The sequence below is a fragment of the Verruconis gallopava genome, assembly GCF_000836295.1.
Source record: "Verruconis gallopava strain CBS 43764 unplaced genomic scaffold supercont1.29, whole genome shotgun sequence".
Taxonomy (NCBI): domain Eukaryota; kingdom Fungi; phylum Ascomycota; class Dothideomycetes; order Venturiales; family Sympoventuriaceae; genus Verruconis; species Verruconis gallopava.
Window position 1 is genome coordinate 64,305 of NW_015622165.1, and position 23,195 is coordinate 87,499.

At 54.5% G+C, this 23,195-nt stretch overlaps 5 protein-coding genes across 5 annotated transcripts; 2 read left to right on the top strand and 3 right to left on the bottom strand.

The window, feature by feature from the left end:
• Positions 1-568: 568 nt before the first annotated feature.
• On the bottom strand, positions 569-2,949 carry PV09_07380 (uncharacterized protein). The gene is made up of 2 exons (XM_016361142.1): positions 1,230-2,949; positions 569-1,144 (listed from the first exon to the last, which is right to left on the bottom strand). Exons 1-2 carry the CDS (start codon positions 2,677-2,679, stop codon positions 831-833), a joined length of 1,764 nt encoding a protein of 587 aa, XP_016210962.1. The 5' UTR covers positions 2,680-2,949; the 3' UTR covers positions 569-830.
• Positions 2,950-9,130: 6,181 nt separating this feature from the next.
• On the top strand, positions 9,131-11,563 carry PV09_07381 (uncharacterized protein). The gene has a single exon (XM_016361143.1). The coding sequence runs from the start codon at positions 9,755-9,757 to the stop codon at positions 10,949-10,951; it is 1,197 nt and encodes a 398-aa protein (XP_016210963.1). The 5' UTR covers positions 9,131-9,754; the 3' UTR covers positions 10,952-11,563.
• Positions 11,564-12,862: 1,299 nt separating this feature from the next.
• Positions 12,863-15,055, top strand: PV09_07382 (uncharacterized protein). Its single transcript, XM_016361144.1, has one exon. It carries the CDS (start codon positions 14,036-14,038, stop codon positions 14,528-14,530), a length of 495 nt encoding a protein of 164 aa, XP_016210964.1. The 5' UTR covers positions 12,863-14,035; the 3' UTR covers positions 14,531-15,055.
• Positions 15,020-19,025, bottom strand: PV09_07383 (uncharacterized protein). Its single transcript, XM_016361145.1, has 2 exons — positions 18,346-19,025; positions 15,020-18,258 (listed from the first exon to the last, which is right to left on the bottom strand). Exons 1-2 carry the CDS (start codon positions 18,925-18,927, stop codon positions 15,586-15,588), a joined length of 3,255 nt encoding a protein of 1,084 aa, XP_016210965.1. The 5' UTR covers positions 18,928-19,025; the 3' UTR covers positions 15,020-15,585.
• Positions 19,026-20,130: 1,105 nt separating this feature from the next.
• PV09_07384 (uncharacterized protein) lies at positions 20,131-22,780 on the bottom strand. The gene is made up of 2 exons (XM_016361146.1): positions 22,202-22,780; positions 20,131-22,079 (listed from the first exon to the last, which is right to left on the bottom strand). The coding sequence occupies exons 1-2, from the start codon at positions 22,454-22,456 to the stop codon at positions 20,472-20,474; spliced, it is 1,863 nt and encodes a 620-aa protein (XP_016210966.1). The 5' UTR covers positions 22,457-22,780; the 3' UTR covers positions 20,131-20,471.
• Between the last annotated feature and the right edge of the window lie 415 nt (positions 22,781-23,195).

Here is a 23,195-nt window from a genome sequence, read left to right on the forward strand (position 1 = left end):
GTTCCCCATCTCGCTCCTATCGTGTTCGAGCCAACGGCGTTTGAACGCCCTGGCCTCGTTGCGCCGCATCCTTTTTTTTTTCCAGCCACGTAAACCTTCTCGATATGGATGCCGTCCAATTTCGCCAGCGTGGCATCGACGCGAGCGTTTTTCCACCACAAGTATCCCTTGTCTAGACGCGCCTCGACAGAAAGATGGCGATGATGACGACGATGACAGAGCCTTGATGATCCTCGGTTTTCCAATGGGCCTGCAATGCGCCTTAGGAGGTGGTGGCCCTAAAAGAGAGCTGACCGGGATGCGCCCTCCCCCCATTAGTCGAGGCAAGGCTGCCAGACCAGAAACGAGCCATACGGGCGATCACGTTTTCGTTCTCACCGCACTTCCGATCATCGACCTCAACGCTGATCGCCCATCGTCGAAGAGTCGCAAATGTCCTTTCGGCATTTGGCAGAGCGAAACGCGACCAAATGATCCAAATTCACAGGCTCACTTCGGCCGAGAAGAGTCGTAATCTGCGGCCAGCCAAAAGGTCACATGCTCAGCCTCGCAAGTCACTGAACACAGATTCATGTACTTGCACCTTCGCAAGATCAAGGGATTGTCTGCCATCTAGATCCGGTAATCGCGATCCTACATCAACAGTCTGCGCCTACGCAGCTCATAACATCCAAAGTCTGTCTCCGACATACCTTATAGCCCCCTTCACAGACGAGAGTCTTTCAAGGCAGATATCACCATCAAGAACCCCATTTTCTGACCTCTCTCTCATCCATCAGTCATCAGATATATACACATACACACAGACATGTATACATGCGGGAACCTGGTTAGACCGAGGAGCTCTTGCCCTTCTTAGCCCATTCCCGCAGTACGTTCTTCTGCACCTTCCCTGTACTGGTCTTGGGTAGCTCCTTCAGTACCTCCACCTCTGCAGGCACCATGAACCTGCTGATGTTTGAGTTCTCCTTGGCCCATTGGATCACGTCCGGTCCGCTCAGCTGTTTTCCCTCACGCACCGTGATGTATGCCTTTGGTCTCTCTCCCCATTTCTCGTCTTTGATTGCAACAATGGCTGCCTCGAGGATGTCCGGGTGTGTTACGATCATGGATTCGAGTGCCACCGACGAAATGTTCTCGCCGCCTTAAAACCGATCGTCAGTTGTCAGCTTCACACGTAGGTTCTCACACGTCTCAACCGTATGAATCGCGCATTCACTTATACGTACCGCTGATGATGATATCCTTTGCGCGATCCAGGATCTGAATAGCACCGTCCGGATGCCAAACTGCCAGGTCGCCCGAGTGCAATACGTTGCCCGCCCACAATTTTCGCGTTGCCTCCGGGTCCTTGTAATACCCTTTTGCGCAGATGTTGCCAGTGAACACAATCTCGCCAATTTCCTTACCGTCGCGCGCGACTGGAACGATCTCGCCCTCCGGCAGGTCTGTTTTGATGACCATGACCGCCTGGCTGGTCACGAAGCCGTGGCCCTGCCGCGCCATTTTGGCGTACTTTTCCTTGGGTGGCAGCTTATCCCATGAGGGCATAATGTATCCCTTGGTGATAGGCCCGTATGTCTCCGTCATGCCGTACACGTGCACCGGGTGCAGATTCAGGTTCGTCATCTGCTCGAAGAGGTGGGCGGACGGTGGGCTCGCTGCCACGGTGACGTGCACGGCCTGTTCGAGGCGCTCCGCGTTCTTGTCCGCGCACAACAGCGTGTTAACCGTCGGTGCGGCGTTAAAGTGCGTGATCTTCTCCTGCTTCAGCAACCGCCATATCTCTGGGTAGTCAATCTTGCGCAGGCAGTAGTTTGTGCCGCGCACCGCTGCGATGGCCCAACCGAAGGTCCACCCGATCGCGTGGAACATGGGCAGCGTCCACAAGTATCGGCAGCGCGGGACTGGCCCGTTCAGCCCAGATTCTATTACGTTGGCAAGCACAGCGAGGTACACACCGCGATGTGTGTACTCCACGCCCTTAGGTCGCGCGGTTGTGCCACTCGTATAGGCTAGGCATATGACATCCTCCTCATTCTCCACGCTCGTCACCAGGCCAGACCAGCCCTGGCCACCCGTGCTCCTATCATACTCTAGCCCCTCATTCACTGCGCGGTCGTAGTCCCCGCAATTTGGACCTTCCTTGCAATCTGTGTCAATGTCCACGACAATCGGTATGCTCGGCTTCGCCAACTTAAAATCATCTAGAAGAGGTAAATACTCCACATCCACAATCACCATTTCCACATCCGAATGCTGCATGATATACGAAACATCGTCTGGCTTCAGTCGATAGTTGACTGCGACGTTGACCGCGCCCGCAGCACTTGTGCCAAATACAGCCTCAAGGAACGCAGGCGTATTGGGACAGAGCAAACCCACTCGCTTATATCCTTTCTTCATTATGTAGTAGGCCAGGCCCCGCGCGCGGTCCGCGAATTCCTGATAATTGCGTCGCAGTTCCTTGCCATTGGCGGTGACGTGGTAGATTGCCTCAGCCTCTGGCTCAATGGCAGCGGCACGGGGGAGGAAGTAGGTTGGACTGAGAGTGTGGAAGTTATGCCTGTGCTCGTATGGAGCCGGGGTAGCTTCCGCAACCGTGGGAGAGGAAGTCGAGGGCACGAAATGTGATGCGAGCTTCTGGAGCCGCGATTTCGCCGTCTCCACCGCTGTCATGGTTTGCTGGGCAGCTATCGCGTGTACGTGAGAATGGGCCTCGGTGACGTTCCGCACTCGCTGTCCACTTAAGTAGAGGATGCTATTGGAAGAGAGTGAAGAGCACACCGGCAAGACCCGCAACGCTAATGCCTTTATATTTATATGCTGCAGCAGAGTGATGCACCGAAGCCGAGGTAGAACGACGAGCAGAACTCGTAGAAAAGGAAGCGTAAGATTGTAGAAACTCAAGACTGTAGCCGGGCCACAGTGATGATCTGAGGAGGGACCCACCTCTTTAACGTGGAGCAAGGATGGGGAAAGCGAAGATCTGGGTCGGCAGGATGTCTCCGACAGGGTCCCTTTAAGCTCGAGTAAACGCCAGCCGCCCTTGCGTCCTTTCCGCCGAACAAGGTGCGTGCTTTTTGCCCATTTCTGCACGTTGCAATCGCTCTTTACGACACGGAGTAGTCCTTTCGGAACCTTCGTGGTTACCTCCTCAGCCGCATGGTTCGATCCGCCACCGACGCATGCAAATATAAGTAACGAGCCAAAATTTAGTCAGCATCCTGAAAATAAATGGGATATGACTTCAAAGGGACTCAAGCGAATTTCATTCTAGGATCTACAACGAATTTCATTCTGAGAACCCTAGAGAATTTCCATTTTGGGGATCCATAGTTTTCCGCGCTCGCTGACATGCTGTACCAACGGCCTTTGTTCGGCGAAACGCTGAACGCCTCCGTGTGGTGTGTCGGAACCATATGCTGACCTGCAAAGCCAAACTTTGCGGCCTCTGACGGAGTGTATCATGCCGTTTCTTGGAAGCCTTGCATGTGATGGCTGTTCCGATGCATACGGACATTCAGTTCTGTAAAGGACACGTTGGCCTTGTGAGCATAACCGTTGCCTGGTCTCACAGCTTGTGGAGGTCAATGCGGATGGCTTTCGATTTTTTGCTCACCTGTGCTTTAACTGAAGCTTCTTCAATCTGTCCTCATCACCAATGCCGAGGTCATTTATCTTTTGGCGTTGATTGCTCTTCACCTGGACAATTTGTAGATGAGTTATAGGTTGACTTTTCCCGCGTACCTAGAGAGTCCACGTTCGTTCACATCCGGATTTTTCGATCTAATATGCTCCTCTGATCGTGGAGACATACTTCTGCTGCTTGGAAAGCGTCTTGATTGTTCTTTAAGACCGGTTTTTCTCCTATTGCTTAAAGATCAGGTACAGTCATTCCGCGGGCATGAATGATACCCTTTCCGGACCAGAAAACAAGCGTAACTGAGCCTTAATTTGCCTCCGATATGGTCAACTTGAGTTGGACAAAACCCTCTACCGGATTGATCACTGTTCAGATCAGCCTAGAGTTGACTGACGTTCAAAGACAGCGCTCGCCGTGCAAGCCGGAATGTCATTATGCACCCCAAGTATAGGAAAGCTCAATGTTAACTTACATTTGGAAATGAAGGGCTAATGGATCTGCGATTTGGCCGTAACTTCAGACTGATACTATCAAGACAACGACAAATTTTTTCAGATCGCGTCGTCCATGATGCAAAGAAATAAGCACGATCTATTGCACATCTACCTTGTCTCTGTAAGCAGTCATATGATCTCATATGAGCTTTGTTGAGATCCGGTGATATACATGAGAACTTTCTCACCATTTATATTTCTGATCGCACCCTCGATTCCATTAAACTTCCTATGGACCTTGGTTTGGATAATATTGAGAATTGAGGTTACTTTCCGCCTATCGATACGGCCTTTCTGTTGTTAACTTCAGGGACAATGGAAAGAGCCAAGTTGCTCTTGCTCTAAGATTTAGAGAATTCATACAAACATGGCCTTTTGCAATTCGAGGACGTATGATCGCATGTTATATAGCTAATTAAGGGAACTCGATGTCACCACTTGCCCTTGTTGGCAGTTTCTATTTACAAGACGCCAGCTGCTTCAAGTTACTCACCGCAGCGGTTTTTGTGCCCATTTGATGTAGTGTGGGCTAGTCTCGTGGAGAAGCTGAAGAATTGCCCCGTGAAAGTTCCTGCCCTTGCTAGCCGTTCTTCGAAGCTAAGTATGCTGCGTTGTCGCGCCAGATGGGCAGTGGCATGCGAAATAGCCCATTCTACTTGGAAGCTTGAGTAGAGTTGTGAATTAGAACATAGCCAGCGCCATTGTGGTCGCTTTGTGAATGGGGGCCTAAGACATCAGCAGTTTGGTCATTGATCTAACTGATTAGGTAGGTCGCATCAGCCCCTCCACTGAGGAGTCAAGTTTGCAGTTTCACCAGAAACTCTTGGTCTGTCCTGTTGGACCGCAGTCTCAGTATCCGAGTGCAAAAAGTCATTGTGGAAGCGCTTTAAGAGAGTTTGAGCTACATTTCTAAGCTCCGCAGTTTTCACCGGGTCACCATCAGAGTCTAGTCGGATTAAGTACGAAGAACGTGAGCCCAGCCTTCGAAGTGGAGGTATAGCTATGGTTAGGGGGCTGCGAAGTCCCACTCAGTAGTAAGTGTCAGTGGGAGGTTTGAAATACCGGCGTTTGATGTTAGTTACTATTAACGCTGCTCGTCATTATTTGCACAAGTGTATATAACTTCTCCGCTTCCACGCTGACATCAGCAGGATCATCTAACTTATGCTACAATAGTAATAACGTACTCCAAACGCCGTCAAGGATATTGCGAGATCAACACGAGAACTTGTGATTGGTGTTGAGATCAACAAGTTCGTAGCTATTTGATCCTTGTAGCCGTTGCAAATTTCATTTTTCATCTGCGGAGAGAGCAAACTCATCGCGAACCTACAGCCACGTTAGTTTCATCTTGGCGACTGATTGCTCGTCACCGTTGAAGTAGCCCATACTGAGGGAGAAAATTTTTGGTATTGATTCCTTGAATCACTCACCAGGACACTGTTCTGCCGTCATTTTGGGAGGACGGTAGAAAGTAGTGGGAATACAGGTGTATCCGGCTAAGGGACCAGGAGGAATATGAGGCGAATGATGAATGAAACACAAAAGCCGCAGAACAAGAAGTGAAATTCACACTCGACACTGCCTCGGTTGCTCTAGACTGATCTTGTGTTCGACATCTTGTGATGGATTCAGTTCTCGCTGACCTTAACGACGGTTCGAGCAAAGAATCTCATCCAAATGAAATTTTGGGAGTCCAAAACCAGGACCAGCTGTCACTCAGCGCAATGATCCATGCTCCTGCCGGACAGACGAACTTGGGACCGTTCCCGTGGGAACAGTCTTTGATCGCTATGTTCACGCGAACAATCAATTGTACGTGCGCAGCACGCCGAGTTTTTGTCATCTCCTTTCCTGCTCCTGAGGGCCAGGGCCTACGAACGCGTATAACACGGGTGTGAAATAAGTGAACAAAACAAGCAAAATGATTGAGAGTCCCTCAGATAGTGGCGACCATGGAGAAGTCATAAGGTAATATGGCAGAATGTCATTGTGACAGAACTTGTCCGTCTAAAGAACACAGGTCCTGGCGCGGCTCACAAGCCCGACCTTCTAAAGGCAACCAAGTGGTTCTTCTTCTCCGAACATAGGTAGTGAAGGACACATGACTATGACTGACGCATGTCTTTGATTTTTCCCGAGTCGACTAAGTAGGTACATCTACCAAGGGTGGCGACCAGACATGCGAACTTGTACGGTCAGTTTGACGCACATTGTTGTGGACACATATGCAAGGCGATCCAGAGCGCCCAAGGGGCTTCAGTATTTAGATAATGAAACTGTCCATGACGTAAAGCACAGATGCTCATCTTTGGCACTCGAGGAAATCGGTAGAAGGGCTCGCTGTGGAATTGGAAGGTGCCCCTCAGTCACACCATAGTAAGTTCCTGTTATCCGAACGCAAAGACTGCAGCGGGAAACAGCCCCTCAAAGGAGGAAAGGCCAAAACATCTCGACACGCTACTGTGACGTGTAGTTGCGGCTAATGGTGCATCTTTACGCACGGCGGGTAAGCGCAGAGAGCTCGCGGCGAATCCCGCGCAGAATCCCGCACAGCTTACCGCCCTCGAAGGCTTTTGCCCATGAGCCCGTGATCAGCTTTGCGGGGAAGCTGGTGGAGTGAGGACCTCAAGACGGAACAGGGAAGGGTGTAGCGCCCACCAAGCAGAGTTGAGTGCAACGCAGTCCAAAGACGTAACCTACGCGGACTGGATCTGAGATGTTGGGGAGGGGGGATCATCCAGAGTTGATAAGAAAGATATAGCGCTGGATGTACGCTAGTATTGAAAGGTTAGAACACGTGGTTAGGACCATAGCAAGTGGGGGGGGCATAATGGGTACGGAGCAGGAAGAGTCTGACAAACTGAGCAGATGCAACGATGAATAATGTGATGAGTCTCACTGAACAGCTGTCGAAATTTACGCTTTGGCGACCTAGACTCTCTGCAGACTTGACGGGAATGGCGAAGGGGTAGATTTTGGCGCACTAAAGGGAGGCTGCAGCCAGTGATATCGATAGGACGGGCATCAGCATAGCTAGGCACCTGACAGGAAACGCAGAGTGGAGAAAGTAAAGTGGTCATGTCATCCAAAGAGTCAGAAGCGATCCAAGCGCCCGGATGCGGTGCCTGATGATGAACCGTCATTCCGAAGCCGCGATAGGAGTCGAAGAACGGCCGGACATCAGCGTGGGTAGATCATGAGGCAAAATTTGCTGACCGCGATGTGCATGGCCGCGACGAACGCTGGGAATGGGCCAGGCAAGGCTCTGACGGGCTTCCACAGAGGCCGACTGCCGCGCTTGATTGGACAGCCGGGCGAACATGGGGTGCCACACCAAACCACAGGAGAGATATTTCGATGGAGCGATCGGCTGAAGCTAAAGGAAAAGACAGGAAAAAAAAATATGTGCAAACGAAACAAGCGAACGTGATTTGCGGTGAGGGCTCCGTTCCTGCGTTTCTGCAAGGAACGGCTGGCGCGAACATCTGGTCGCATCCTTTTGTGTGTGTGTGCGTGTGTTAGAGCTACCACATAGAGCTTGTCGTCGTGATCGAGCCCGTTCTGGACGTCCGCTGCCCCTGTTTTGCCGTGGGCTGTCTGGATCAAAGAACGAATTGGTTGCTGGCGCGTTCCTCCCCCTGCCTGGACGAGAAAGTAAGGAGAGTTGTAGGCGCGCTGCCGAGCTGATCCGTCGATTATTGTTGTTGAAAATTGATAAAAAAAAACGTGATGGGCTCAGGAACCTTTTCCGATGGGATCCGGGGTGGCGTAGACGACAGGTTTGCTCTATCGCCGTTTGGTTCCAGAGCCGGCAGCTCGGCGACCGAGGGGGGTCGATTGTCGATGCGACGGGGGTTTTAGACCTTGTGAGGCAACTCTTTTGCCAGACTCTGGAATCTGTCGTATCTGCTTCACGGGCGTGAGACAGGACACGCGGCGTCTGCTCGCCACAGCTGGGTGTGCGTGGACCCGAGAAAGACTAGGAACAGGCAAGCGGAGCCTTGATTCTTGCGGAAGACGATTTTTATTTTTATTTTTTTTTTTTTCATCTGTGAAGGTGGTGCGTACAGGAGTAGTGAGCAAGAAGGCGCAGGCACCGCAGGGTGGCGGTGCCCGCATGACAGGTCTCCGCGGCACCCCAGCTGCAGATAGGTTAGACACAAGTAGTGTGCGAGCTAAATGCCATGCTTTTGAACGGCATCGTGCATGGAGGGGCAGGGCTAGCCCTTGGTAGTCAGGTACAGCACATGAGCCGGGCGCAGGATTCAGGAGAAAAAGGCGGATCTGTGCTCGCGATCCAAGATGACGATGCTGATGTTTGTTGTGTCGCGGAGGCGGCTCGTCCGTCAAGACGACAAGAAACGTGTAGGATTGCCAGTCGTCGTGCAGGGCTGGATCAGCATCGGACGGACATGTGTCGCTGATCGGCCAACCGTGGAGCCAGGAAAAGAGAGGAAGAGGGGGGCAAAGGCTGGCGGAGGGAATGGCGCCGACCAGTCGCCGTCACCAGGCGGCGGCCGAGCGGACTCCACCAGACGAGCAGAATCGCTAGTCAGCCCAGTTTGAAACGCCTGGCAGGGGTGAGCGCCGAGTTCCAGCGGCGCTTTCGTGCAGAGCAGCTGTGAAGGCCGTCTGTTGTCATCGGCCCGCGTGCTGGCATGGAGTTGCTCCGGCCTGCTTCACTACCTGGCGTCTCGACTGCGGTCGCATCACGACGGTGGCGCCAGAGAATGGGGAACGTGACTCTTGGCCTCGAGCGATGGCGTTCCCGCACGCGCACCACCGCCAACGCGCAAACACTGCGCTGCGCTGCGCTCACGTCATGGCCGCGGCCCGATCGCCTTCGATCTGTGCTCAGAATGGCAATGGCAATGACCGTTTTATCTTGGTCTGTCCAGAACGACATGCCGGGCGTGTGATCAGCTCGGGCGGCACACATACTTACTTGCTCGTGCGCGGCCCTGGCCAGCTCTTCTCGTTCCATGACGGTCTGTCTTTGCTGCTGCGTCGACTGCTGCCTACTTCCGCCTACTTATCATCAGCGAGTCCGACTCCTCGTTTGACTCGGCTCGTTGCTGATCCCAATTCGTGCGACACGACTGCTCTTCCGCTCCTTTCGCTCGTCTTTTGCTGTCCCTCGTTCACCGACACTCGTTGCCGTATACGCGGCTCCATTACGTAGTGGCTGTTTGACCACATTCCCGCTCCTCCCGCACCAACCCAAAAGGAAAAAAAAAAAAAAATCCAAGCCCACCGAAGATCCTCTCTCCATCTTTTTTCACGCTGCTGTGAAGAAGCGAAGTTTGACCAGCCTTTTCGATGCTTGCAGGCACAGAACCTCTGGTCTGAGGCCGCGCGAGCTGGTGTTGGAATCGCGCCCGCTGCTTTCCTGTCTGCTTCGACTCACTGAAGCCTTCTTGGTTTTCCCCTCACGCATTCCGTACGCAAAACTTGCAACATCCGCGCTTCTACGGGCCCCGTCGTTCCTAGCTACGTCTTACGTCGCCGCCCACGCCAAACTCACCTTACGTCTTCGGCTATTTTTCCCACCCCGCTAGACGCCTGTCCCTTACGTCCGTTTCCGGATTCTGCATCTTTCATCCACAATACCATGGACCAGGACGACTCTTGCTCCACGTCCATAATGTCGTCCACTTCAAATCAGTCACGGCCCTTCCTGTCCCGCCAGCGAAGCAACTCTGTTCCAGCATTTGGTCTGGTGAACGTGTCTGCCGAAGAGGCAGGAATGATCTTTTCCGCCGCAGAACGCGCGACCGCCCGGCGCAAGAGGCCTCTGTCCGTCGACAGTCCTGGCCCGGTTGTCGAGAAGGACTATGACCCGTCCTCGCTACCAGCAACGACATTCAACTTCAGTACGCCGTCGCGTCTCGGACTAGGAGCTTCACCTCTTCGAAATGTGCAACGTAGCGAGTCGGTTCGCACCCTGCAGTCGGACTCGAGCTCAGCTACGTTGACGACAAACGGCAACGAAGACGAAATCGAGCCAACACCGCTCGCCTCGACTTTTCCTGCGTCTGCAGCAGAACCGACCAATTTCAGTCTTCCAAGTTCGCAGTCGTCACGACGGATGGTCGACAATCCGGTTCTCAAGGCTTATGCTGATGGCCTGTTCAGATTCACCCAGAACAGGCTTAACAGTGCAGCACCCGAGACTTTGCGCACCCTAGGCCTGAGAAGAGATCCGTCATTGCCCTCGACTCCGGACCTCGATGTGAACGAGTTGCCGAGGCCGACCAGGCCCGTGTTTCGCAGCCAATTCTCGGATTGGAGCTCTACTCGCGCCAGCAGCGTCGCTCAGCCATCGTCTCCCTCCACCCCGTCTGAGCCTCTGACCCCGTCAGACGAACATAGCAACCTCATGACGCCCGACTCCTTCTTTGCCGAGATCACCCCCAGGGTTGCGCAGACGGCGCAATGGGCTGCGTCGCTCTCCTTGTCACGCACTTCAAGCAACAATGGAAACGGCTCTACTTTCCTGATGGACTCTCCTACCATCGGTATGGCTAATCTCGAGCGGACAGACTCCGTGACTAGTTCAGAGGCATTCTCCTACTTTGCAGGCTTTGACAGCGTATCAGAAGCTGCTGGCACCAGACTTTCGAACGACATGTCCCCGTATGGCCAGCACTTGAGGACACCGAGCTCAAACTTTCTGTCAAGGAGTCAACCAAGCTCGTCGGCGTCAAATCATCCACCATACAACCTGCACCAACAGGCTCAGTCGCCATATGGCGAGATGAAAAGTCTGTCGCGGACTCCAAGCTGGCAGGTCCCTGCCCTAGGCTGAATCAAGCAACTAGCAGCCGCGCTTTTTTTTTGATTCTTCTATCTTGTCATTTCATACAGTAACACTTGTTCGCAAAGTCTGGAAGGAATACACAGTCTGCGCATTGGAACACGGAGAGTTCGTTTTTAAGGAGAAAATTTGGCCTTGTTTTTCTTTTTGGTCCTGACTGATATACCCCGAGAAGCGCGACCTCTCTCATCTTGTTTTGAACTTTCCTGTTCCGCGAGCTTTACAGGCTTGAGGGATGGGAAATGCACAGTCTGGCATAACGACCTTATCTTTTTTTAAAAAAAATCCTTTCTTAGCACGTACATACGAAGATTATGATTTGCCTCAGTTGCTTCTTTACTCTTCTAGGCGGGGACGGTGCAGGACATCGTTCTCGCGCTCAGTTTACTGCCAGTTTGAGCTGGAGATAACATCTACGCTTTCAGGCTTCAGAGGATGCTCTCTGCATCCATCCGCACTCACAAACACGGTGTTGTAATTCTAAGTTCATAATTGGCTCCTGCTGAGTGTTACTTTTTCCTGTATTTCTCTCTCCCTTCGATAGTTGAAACGACGTATATTTAATCACAGTTTGTAAAACAAATATGCAAACGAACAAACAAACAAGTCCATCGAGCGGTTCCTTCAGACTCCACATCGCGATTACGTCTTTCTGCCTCTAGGCTCAGCCTTGTTCCTTGCTCTTCTCGTATGATGAGGAGCGCAATGTGGCTCCATTCCCCGATTGGACTCGCGCGGTGGAGTTACGTACGTCGACTCCACCTACGCACGATCGGATCGAGCGATCCGAAGCGACGGTCGAATCTCACTTTCTCCACAGCAAGACAACACGGGCGTTGGGCTGCGCGCCCGTTCGCACGAGTTCTGCCTGTGTCGACGCGCCGCTAGCCCGTCTGACTTCACGACAGGGCTGCAAATATGTTCGAGCCCAAAAAGGCGTTCAAGCTGGGGACCACATTGAAAAGAAGCCAGTAGGTGAGCTGTCCCTTACAGATGTGGCAGATGCGATGCTCCTGACTAGGGGAGAAAAGAAAAAGAAAAAGCAAGAGGTCGATCTCGGGGACGAAGGCGTAAGGCAAGTGGGATCTCGACGACATGCCAAGCTGCTGGCCTGGCCTTGTGTTACTTTTTTTTTTTTACTGCCTGGGCCGTCTCGACATGGAACCCGGATATCCGCGCTCGTTCTCGAAGGTGCTCATGCCAAAGTCCACCCAAGGCGTGGGCCTTAGACGCGCGAGTGAGACATAAGATGGAGTGGTCTTGCGCACCGACTGGTGCGTTTCCGCAGCTCTGTTTCACACATACAAGTGGTCATTCGCCTTACAGGTCGGGTGGGTATTCCTTCTTCCCATCGCCCCGCTTCCCGGGAGCCCTCGCCGTGCATTACGTGTGCATGCGGGGATTTACTTGACACAAACGCACGCGAACATAAGCTTTTCGAGTCCGACCTGAGAGTTTGCGAAGGGTGTAAGGCCGAAACACGCGCGCGAGCTGAGGCCAGGCGAGGCGACGCACGACAGACATCGAGAACGCCTCGAATTTTTTTTTTTTTAAAAAAAAAAACCCCGTTCGTCTCGCTCCAGTCGCTCCCCTCGTGAACAGTGAGATCGGTTTCCACCCGAGCCAGCTCGAGCTTGGCGTTGTAACTTTTGCTCCGCGCGTTGTGGTGCACGAAGCCAAGATCGGGGCGGCTCTTCCATGTCTATGCACGCCAAAGCGGAGCGTCCGACATGGGCCTTAGGCTCGACTATACATGAATGCCGTCCTCCGCGTGTGTGTATGTGAGTAGTTCTCCAACTGGTACTGCTTTTTGGCTTGCCCCCCCCCCCCCCTCCTCTTTCCAAGCTACGGCAGCATGAAGAAAGGGCTCCGAGGTGTGACCCGACCAAAAACAATGACGTCATCATACAACGCAGCTCACTCAAGGAGCATCCTCGCATTAACGACAGCCAGTCTTTAATTTGTCTTTTTCGTCTCGGGGCCTTGTCCGATCGGTGCGTCGACAAACTTCACGCTCCACACGTCCTTCACACGATGTCTACCAGCACGGGAAGCTGGCGCGTGCGTTCTAGATCTGAAACGCATCGTGCTTTACGTCGAAACACGGCTCCTTGGCACATGCACTCGGTCTGGACATGTTTTTGGATTCAGCCTTATATCCAACGGGTGAGATCATGCGATCGCACGGCAGCAAGGTCCGGCAGCGAACCTGTGATCGCGAGCCTCGTCGTCAGCCGGTAGGTTTTGTCGGGAGACGCTGCTACGGCGGTGCCAAGGCAGAACCCCAGGCAGAAAGCGTTCGCACGAATGAAATTTGGCCTTTCTAAAGAAGAGAAGCGAGCATGGTCGTTTGTAGATCGCTCGCTCCTCGTGTCAAAGCGCACGAGTCGACCGCGGTCCTTTCTTGGGTTGGGTCCTCAACCCCCGTGCTGACACCCGCCAAATCACATGGTAAACACAGACCGATTGTCCTCTGAATCTCGGTTACGTGCACAAAGATGGCAAAGCCTCTCAAGACAGAACCGACGCTCGCAGCGGGTCTGTCCTATGGGGACTCTGCACTCTGCGCCAGCGACCGCGATCTTCTCCAGGTACAAGTCATGCTCTCTGCCTTGGTTCGCGAGCGTTCGTGCCGTCACACGCAGAGACACACACAATGCGCTCGCGGGATATGACGCCGGTGGTAGAAGAGAGCGGCCAGGCCACTGATCTGCTGCCGGGTAGATGAAGCAAAGCTCGCTGGCTTATATCTGTTTGAAGCTGCCCAGCCTGTGCTGGCCGGGAACACAATCCAGGACTCGCGTGCTCATCATCATCATCATCTGTCCACCACGCTCTCGACCGCTGGCCGAACGTTGCTCCCTGAGAAACAGAAAAGGAAAAAAAAAAAAAAAATATTCGCGGTCAACAAAGTTTCGCTCCCAAGAGCTGATCGAACATCAAGTCGACCTGACCTTTCTGCGAACCGATCAAACGTCGACCTAACTCGCTGCTGCGCGGAGCAGTAACGAAGAAAAGAAAAAAAAAAGAGTTAAGGGCGAACAACAGGCCAAGAAGGACATTTTTTACACAAAGATGCGTCTCTCGGCCGCGCTCGTCCTCTTCCTGCCGGCCTCCCTCGTTCTAGCCTCGCCAAACCCCCGTCCCGGCCCGGCAGCGCACGCCGAGCCCGCCGCGGCGCCGGCGCCGACACCGCCCGCCCAGCTGGCCGACGCCGAGGTCGCGCTGATGCGGCGGCGCGCCGGCCACGCGGACAAGCGCCAGCTGACCGTGTCGCTGTTCGGCGCGACCGCCATCCTCAGCAACGGCGTCCTCTGCGGCGGCATCGGCATCCTCACCGGCTGCCTCGGCACCCCGGGCACAAACTCCGTCGGCGGCACCGTCGCCGCCTCCGGCGCTACCGTCACAGGCAGCGGGTTCACCATCGCCGCCTCCGCCCCCTCAACCTCCTCCGACTCGTCCACCTCCTCCTCCTCCTCGTCGAGCGGCGACGCAGTCCTCGTCACTGCCGCGCCTGCGCGCGCCGCGCTGGCCGCCGGCGTGGGCGCCATAGCTCTCCGCCTGCTGTAGTCCCAGGCCACTTTCGCCAACTCCCGGCCCGTCTTCTCGTCCCATCTCGACGACGCTGCCGGAAGTCCCCAAACCTGTTCCACCCCTTCCCCCCCCCTTTTTTTTTCTCCTTCTCCTTCTCCTTCTTTCTTACCCGAGCGATTCTGGTTCTCCGCAGCAGCGAAGGCAGCAAGGACTGGGCCGCACGGAGTGGGTGGCATCCTTCGTGGAAGCAGCGGAGTCGCTCTCATCTGGTAGCGAGCGAGCAAGCAAACACACAAATGGGGGCTTTTGTCTCTGGCCTTTATCGTTTTGTTTCTTGTTTTTTCCTAATACTGCATTTTCTCCCTCAAGACGTTTTTGATATCACGCGCCTAGCCGGCCAATGGGCCTCGATTTTTTTTTTCTCTTTTTGATAGCCCTAAAGCGTGACGAAACGAAACGAAAGAAGCGGAATCTGAACGATCTTTGCAAAAAGAAACTTGGAAGAATACGCAGCAAGAGGCCAGACAGAAGCAGGAATAAATTCCATTTTGAGCATTTACCAGCATCACTGCCATCTGGCATGTCTTTTTCTATAAGAACTCTGTTCTCCCGTGAGTCTCAGCGGTTGCCTCTCCTTTCTTCCCGTAAGAAAAAAAATTGCTCACAAACGAGAAATACGCCATGACGCCGTTCAACCGTCCATTTTGTGCCCCAAGCGTAATCAGAAGGCATAGTCTTGCCCTCTCTCCTCTCTTTGCCCTCGAGAGATGAAAAAAAAAAACATCGGGTATCTTGTGAATCTTAGTAGTAATAATAAGAAAAAGAAAACAAAGGGAGTATCCGCCGACGAAATCCAAACCAAGACAAGCTCCAAAATTCCGGGCAGGTGTAGGTGGTTGTGAGTGCGTGTGTAGAGTGATGCAATTGCTTGCAACCTCTTTTACCATTAAATATTAAAACGCCGTTGCGTCCTCCGATCGAGTATAAACAGAGACGTGCGGGTATCCTTTGTGTAAAACAATAGTGTTCGACGACCTCAGGCTCACTTCTGTGGCAGTGATGGCCCTCTGTCAAATAGAATTAAGGTTCTTTTAGACCTCTTCCTGTATGCTGGGATGCCTCTCATCATTGACAAGAGTCATCGCATCTTCACCGCAACCCCCGCTGTCAGGCGGCGTCAGAGTTCCCCCGTTGTTTCCTGTGCTGACCTGCCTTGCCAGGGTGGCGGCGAACTTCTCATCTAACATCTCCAGCAGTCGTTCAGAGTACTGGGAGAGTAGCTTGACCATGACGGTCTCCTCGGCAACCCCGCGTGCTTTCATCGCTTTCTCACCGACAGCACGCGCTGTCAAACCGAGTTCGCGCTCGAGGCTCTTCAATGTGTCGGCGCTGAGGTCGTCGGAGCTGGTGGCCAACTTTTTGCGGTATGATCGCAGATTGCGGCAGATGTTGTCGGTCGAAGTCGCAAGCGCACTAGTTGTGCTATCAGGGGGCCCGTACCCACCCGTGCTTCTAGTGCGAGCCCGCGCTGAGGACGATATGGTAGAGTTTGAAGCTTTCCGCGTCACGGTCCGCTGCGACTTGGGGCTCGTTGGCGGTGAAGGCGAGTTGCCCTTCGTTCCTCTCCGTCTTCCAGAGGCATCGAACGTCGGGATGGGCGGATCCAATCTCGGCGTCTGCGCTAATGAGAACCGTGAAGAACTGCGTTTCGCAAGTGTGGGCACGGCAGGAGTCTTCTTTATTATGGGTGTAATGACCGTGTCGTCATCCGTCGACCGCTCTTGGAAGCGTGCCATCTCTGTCTGCGACAGCACCCTGCGCAGCGGTGGTTTGTTGACCAGAAGGTCTTTGTTCGGTGTATTGAGTCCCATGAGCTCCATGGATTGCGACAGATCGCGCTTATGTGTGTTTCGTGAACCGAAGGCCCATATGAACACTGTGCCGTCTGCAGCTACAGTTACTAGGCTTGCGGGACCAGGCGTGTCATCCTTCTCATCATTGGTATTTATGAGAGCCAGATCCGTCACGCCTTCCGTATGACCCCAATCGCGCCCGAGAAGCAGGCCGTTCTCGTCGTAGACACGAATCGACTTATCCGTCGAAGACACACCGGCAATCATAGACATGTTCTGGCTGTTATAGGTTGGCACGCATGCCAGAGACGACAGCACCACCGCGTCGCTGCCTTCGTTGTCGGTCACCTTGAAGCTGTCACTTAGATGACCATTGCGCAGATTGTATCTGTGCACATTGCGGTCCACTGCCGAGATCCAAAGGATGTCGTCACGGTCATGCGGGATCGTCATAGAAACAGGCGTTGCCTTGAGGGTAACCGTCCTCAAAATGATAAACGCTGTCACCGACTGCCCATTTTCCTCCCGCATGAGCGCCTCGCGCACCACGACCGTTCGGTCTGACGAGCATGACAGCAAATGCTTGCCGTTGGGCGTGAAGACTATGCCTGTGACAGCGCCAACATGCTCATCCAGGGTTTGCAGCAGCTCGCAGCTCCCGGCCTTGATTTCGAATACTTGCACGGTCCTATCCCTCCCGGCAGATGCGACCAACGTCTCGCTGCCCTCGTAAATTGCGATGTCCGTGATCTCGCCGGCGTGTGCTCGGAGACTGGACAGGCATTTGCCGTCAACCAGGTCCAAGAGCCTCAACACGCCGCACTTGTCGCCAGTGACAAGATGCTTAGAGCCGCAAAGACGCACGACTCTGAGCTCGTTGATCGTTTCGTCCTGGCTTTCGGGCTGCTCGATCTCTACGCTGATCGATTTCTTCAGCACGCCATCAGAGTTCCAGAATAGGATTGTGCCTTCAGCTGACCATGTGAAGAAGGTGGCGTCGAGCGCACGCGAAGTCTTGCACGGACGCACGCCGAGAACAGGTCCGCCATGGGCAGGTAGCTGGAGCGCGACTTCGGGCGCACTTTCAGGTTTGTCCGGTGGTAGGGGTTTGATGAGCCGTATGAAGCGGTTCGTGTCGACGGATACGCTGTACTTGCCAAAGGGCGCGAGAGCGACTATAAACGGGCCGCTGTCGCCGTACATGTTCTCATCGATGCTCGATTGCCGGCTCGCCGAACGCTTATACGCCTTCTTCAAGAGTTTGTCGACCTCGATTGTTCTCAAGACGCCGGCCTTGCCCGCCAGCTGGACCTGATTACTGGACACGAGCGAGGCGGCCGTAACGCAGAAACCAGCGTCGCCAATCTTGACGAAGCTTTGCCGGCCCTCGCTGTCATCAAGCAGACACAAGTCACCAAGTTCAGAGCAGACCAGAGCGCGATTTCGGCTGAGCGCCACTGCACATGTGAAGACGCCCTCGAGAAGGGGCCCCAATAGGCAATTCCTTCCAGCCAAAATACGATGCTCGCCCTTTGCTCGAGGAGTGTGCCCGCTGCTCAAAAAGCTTGCTAAGAGCTTCACGGGCGTGCTCGGCGTGCTGCCTTCCAGCCTCCACAACTTGACGTGCCGCGTGCCAAACGTAACCAGGTTCATACCCATCCAGCAAATGCCATAGATATTGCTAGTACATTTGTTACTTGCGTACAGCGTGGCGGAGCCGTTGCGGTTGTTGATGTTCCATATATACAGGAACCCGTCGTTGGCAGTACCCAGTGAGGCGAGGTACTGCGAGTTGGGGCTGAAGGCGACGCACTTGACGCCAAAGGTGTGGTCATTCAGCGACGTGAGTGGGATATATGGCGAGGCCTCCCTGGAGGTCGAAAAGATGAGCACTCGCGGCTTGTAACCTGTCTATTGTGCACTCCCAAGTTAGCCATTGCGCTCTTCGTCTGCCAACACATACGGATATCACATTTGCACATAGAAAATACGACTCACCTCGCCAATGGCTAGATACTTGCCGTCGGGGCTGAAAGAGACGCATGTCGCCGACTTTACTCTCTCCTTCGCGGCCCACGTCTTGCCCCCGCCGCCAGGGCTCTCGCCAAATTCCAACGCGGACGGGGTGACGGGGGAATTGGGGGTGCTCATGTCCCTCGCGAACACGGCCGTCCTCCGCCTCAGGTCAGAGGATCCGCCGAGAGCCGTCGGTGTGCTGGGTTCGTAGATGCTAGGGCTTGGATTCAACGGCACGGCGGTGGGCCGCGCTCTGTAGAAGCGCTGGGTGAAGGCGAGGTTGTCGTCGAAGGAGGCAAGGACAGCGGCGGCTCCCGCGGTGAACGCGAGCGCGTTGCTTGCGGGAAGAGTGTCAATTGAGTTTGCAGCGCACGCAGTGGTGCCAATAACGTGTCTCAGCGACAATCCCGTGTCATTCTTGGCCGACTTGCTGGAGGCTCCAGGCCGAGACGTAGACGAGGGTGTCGCCCGGCCAAAGGGCGAATTGTTGGTCGAGTTCGTGGGGGTAAGCCTGGACCATGGGCCAGCGCTCATACGAGCGCTTGACGGAGTGTTGATAGCCATGCTGGTATATAGTAGGAACAATGCCGTCTCCCGCTAGCACTGCTGTTAAAAATCATGCGCTAAGCTGACGACGAGGCGAGCGCGCGGGGGTATGATCTATAAGGTGTGCTCCGGGAGGGTGCAGGATGGTCATGATCTTCGCGCAGGCAATTCCTAGAGGCGCATTGCATAAATGGCCGGACGTGCCTTCCGCTCGCAATTTCGACGACGGCTGGTTCGATTGGAACAAAAAAGCTCGCTTGTGAACGGCGATGCGGCCGGAGAAGAATAAACCCAAAGAAAATAAAAAGATCGAGGCCTGTGTGAATGTGCCTGGCCCCCTTGACGTGAATGTATGTGTGTACGAGAGCGAATTTCTTAACGGGTGACACGCCGATCGGTGCGCCGGTTCGCGTTACAAAGGGAAGCGAAAACGAGGAGGATGTAGTACACAACGAGCGAAGAGACCAGGACGAACGGCGACGGGGGGGAGTTTGTCAAAAAAGGCAAAAGTTAATAGGAGGAAACGAGCGACAGGAAGTGGATAGAGCGGAGGACAAAGAGGGACAGCAGCAACAACGACAGCCGTCGCGCGGCAAACGACAGAGATGATGCAGCGGCAGCGGCAGCGGCGGCAAAAGCGGAGGCAGCGATAGAGATAGAGATGGTGGTGGCAGTTGTTGAAGGTCGCGGAGAGTCTGCGTTCAAGTGAATGCGGACCTGTATGTTCTGTGTATGGGGATGCAGGTCCGGGTCCGTGCAGACGCTTTGATGTGTTTTGGTTCCTGGTCTCTTAGGGCGGGAAAGGAAGAAAAAGCGGAGCCGCTGCGAGACGCACACGCACGAGTCTCCTTCGAATCTGGTATGGACTCGTCTGCTGCCGCTGTGCTCCTGTCGTCTGGGCTTGCAACCACCGCGTGAGCAAAAAGAAAAGAGAGAGGCGCCCACCTCCCAATCGTTGTCCCACCCTGCGAGCCACCGCCCTTCGCTTCTCAGGCACAGCGCGGTTGAGCAGGCAGGGGGTGAGGCTGCCAATGTGTGTGGGCCAATCAAAGAGTACGGGTCCAGCCTGTGAGCTTGCTCGAGACGATGAGCATGTCCGAGACCATCGCGGTTGCGTTCGAAACAGAGGGGAAGGAAAAATTCGAGACAGTGCTGTGCGTTGCTTTGGCGTAAAGAGAGGTGGAGCGGTAGGATCAAGACAAACAGTGGATCATCAGCGACAACTATGCAGCCCGAGACGGGACCTGCAACGGCCTGGCCAGACGCAATTGACGGGCTTGTGGAGGTGAGGATCCTGTCGCCTACAACGTTCATATACAACATGTAACATTAGCTGCTTACAGCATTGTGCTTACGAGAACTTCTGATGCTGAGACACGCGCTCGGCGAATACGTTGAACAGCACACGCATAGTACGCTTGACCGCCATTCCCAAACTCCTTGACGCTGTCCTACACCCTCGCACTGCTCCATCACATGCTTTCGCTTCGCGCCTTGCGTGGCTGGAAGAGTAAAGAAAAAAAGTATTCGTGTCCAGCACCATGCAGATGGACAATGCCGCCCTACAGCCTGATGACGGCTACCTGACCGTTCATGCCAAACGCAACCCGCTTTCCGTCCGCGTCCCAGCCAAGCTTGTGCACAAACTTCTCCTCCTCGCCCTCTTCCTCCGAACTCTTCCATCGCGGATCTGTGCCCTCGGGCATTCGCCACACACCTGCGGGCGCTCCGCCGCCAGATTGCGTCTTCCACACGTTGAGCGTGTCATATCCAGCCGCCGCGAGAAGGAAGCCGTCAGGTGAGAAGGATAGAACCTGCGCTACCGCATCGTGGCCCATCTGCAGCGTCTGTAGCGGTCGGCCAACGGGTCGGGCGAGCGCATCAAACAAATAGACCTGACCCTCGTCCGAGGCCGCAGCCATGATCCGGTGCCGGGAAGCCACTGATGATGACTCGTTCGCACCAGACTTAGCGTCCAGAGGTTGAAAAGCGATGTCATTAAGCTTGAAATCCAGGGAATGTGTGTGTAGCGTAAGCTCTACACCACCATCCTCTTTGCTGGTGGACGTGACAAACCCTAGCGTTTGCTGGCTGGCGTCCAACACGGCCGCAATCTCGTGAACGGGGTCGTATTCGAGGCGAGCCCAGTCCAAGTCCGTGGACACGCTCCCAAGCAGCCTCATGTCCTCTTCACCGACCTCGTAAAGCTGCAACGTCTTCTTCCCCGCTACGATGAATCGGTTCTCGGCCGTCCACTCAACGGCAAGTAGCATCGTGTCCATGGTTCGTGCGCATCGAAGCGCGTACTTGGGCTCGACTCTGCGCTTCGAATTCTCGTACACGATCTCGTCATAGTTCCATAGCTTGATGTGCGATTGCTCGCCAAACGACAAGGAAAGCAGTACCTGTGCATCGTGGTTGTACTTCAGACTGAGCACCCAGCCAGCAGCCGAGTCGACCAGGCTGACTTTCTGTCCAAATTCGGCAAAGCCCAGCATTTTATACGTTTGCATCTCGTCGCCATTCTCGTTCTTAATCTTCTCCAGCATCGTGAACGCGCCTGATCCGCGCTCCGTCCACGTGAAGGCCTGCACCTCGTAGTCATCTGCGTCGATGTCAACTCTGGTACACCTCGTGTGTGTCGTGTTGCCATCTGTCGTGTCGTTTGCGCTGACTTTGAACACTCGCATGTGGTTCTTGCCTGCCGTCACGAGAGCGTTGCGATTGTGTGGTGACCATGCCACCTGCTCAAGGACCAGCCCTTCGTCTAGTCCTACGAACGACGTGTTGGCCGTCAGATCGCGTGGTTTCTCCGTAATCGTACCCTTGCTCTCGCCAATCTCCAGCGTCGAGATCGGCGGCATCTCATCGATGACAGGGAGAGGTGACTCGACATCACCACCAGTAGCGTCTGTCGCCGTGGCTGCCGTACCTCCGCCGTCAATGTCCATCGCATCGCCATTAAGTCGCTTGTCTACGCCACCACTCTTGCGCTTGCCCTTTGCTCGTCGCTGCGGTGGATCAGCGGGGCTTCCATTCTGCATCTCACGGTCTTGGATGCTTGGTATGCGCGACGTCGATCGCTTTCGAATCTTCTTCTCGCGCGGCTCATCCGCCGGTGTCGAAAACTTGCGTCCATGATCGGGACCAAAAACGTACTGGCGATTGATCTGCGATGCGCGTCAGCATCTCACGTCTTTTTTCTACCTGCGTAGAATGCCGGGAAAAACGTAAATAGAGGCAAAAAGAGGAGAATAGAGTGAGTAAAATTGACAAGAGTAAAAGGGCGGACCTTTTTCACCTCAGCCTGCAAATGATCCAATAGCAGGCCGTCTTGGGCCAGGTGTATCAGACACGACTTCTGGATGTTCCGAGCAAACGGCAACTGCTCGGGGCTCTCATCGCGGCCCATCCACTGGTACTGCAGCTGTTTGGCTGTCTTTCCGTAGCCGGCTTCCTGCAAGTAGCGCCATACAAGGTAGTTCATGACATTGGACGACAACTTCTCGACTTCACCTGGATCGATCGGCCTGTCGGCGGCCATCATTACGTCGTCCCAATAGCGCACACGCGCACTTTGTGCAATGCGCCAAACTAGACGTCGTGGTTGGGATGCTGTAGGTGTTGCGTGGAAGCGTGCTCAATCGCCGACGTCGAGGGTGTGGAGGCTCAAAAGGAAACTTCCGAATGCGAACTCACGGCCTGGAACCGGATCTCGCTTGGGAGTGCGCTCGACGCAGGCTTCTCTGGGGTGATCGGGACGACTTCGTTGCGTAGGACAGATCAGTGCCGGCGACTGTTTCTGCGATCCGCGCAGGTACGCGGGCGACAGCGACGATAAGAGTGGTCAACGGAGGAGGATGGGAGCAAGAACTGGGTTTTGGTGGAAGGAAGATGGCCTTGGGCCTAGTCGAGTTAACTAAGCAACGGTCCCAAAAAGGGCGCCGTGGCTGTCACACAGCAGCAGTGTAGCAACCAGAAGACGGGGGTGGTTTGTTGGCAGGGGCGGAAGCTAGCCCACTACTGCTGGGCGGGCCTGCAATCAACAGCGGCACCCGGCTGGGGCCCCCCCTCGAGCTTCGCTGGTGAACTCATCCCGCCTCAGGACTCTTATTAGTGGCCATTAACCTTCACTACGGTTAGCCAGCAATTCTCCCTCCCACCGGCGCCTCCCCCCCCCCCCCCCCCCCCCCCTAAAATAGGGCCTTGCCGTCCTGACCAGACCCTCTGCACTGCCCATCCTTTGCCGAGTGGCCCACTCACCAAAGCCCGCCAAACCCTGCCGC

Coding starts and splice junctions, on each gene's coding strand:
- PV09_07380 (XM_016361142.1), bottom strand. CDS start 2,679: ATGACAGCGGTGGAGACGGCGAAATCGCGGCTCCAGAAGCTCGCATCA. Junction 1,145..1,229: donor AAAGGATATCATCATCAGCG/GTACGTATAAGT, acceptor ATCGGTTTTAAG/GCGGCGAGAACATTTCGTCG.
- PV09_07381 (XM_016361143.1), top strand. CDS start 9,755: ATGGACCAGGACGACTCTTGCTCCACGTCCATAATGTCGTCCACTTCA.
- PV09_07382 (XM_016361144.1), top strand. CDS start 14,036: ATGCGTCTCTCGGCCGCGCTCGTCCTCTTCCTGCCGGCCTCCCTCGTT.
- PV09_07383 (XM_016361145.1), bottom strand. CDS start 18,927: ATGGCTATCAACACTCCGTCAAGCGCTCGTATGAGCGCTGGCCCATGG. Junction 18,259..18,345: donor AGTATCTAGCCATTGGCGAG/GTGAGTCGTATT, acceptor AGTGCACAATAG/ACAGGTTACAAGCCGCGAGT.
- PV09_07384 (XM_016361146.1), bottom strand. CDS start 22,456: ATGATGGCCGCCGACAGGCCGATCGATCCAGGTGAAGTCGAGAAGTTG. Junction 22,080..22,201: donor TGCAGGCTGAGGTGAAAAAG/GTCCGCCCTTTT, acceptor CGCGCATCGCAG/ATCAATCGCCAGTACGTTTT.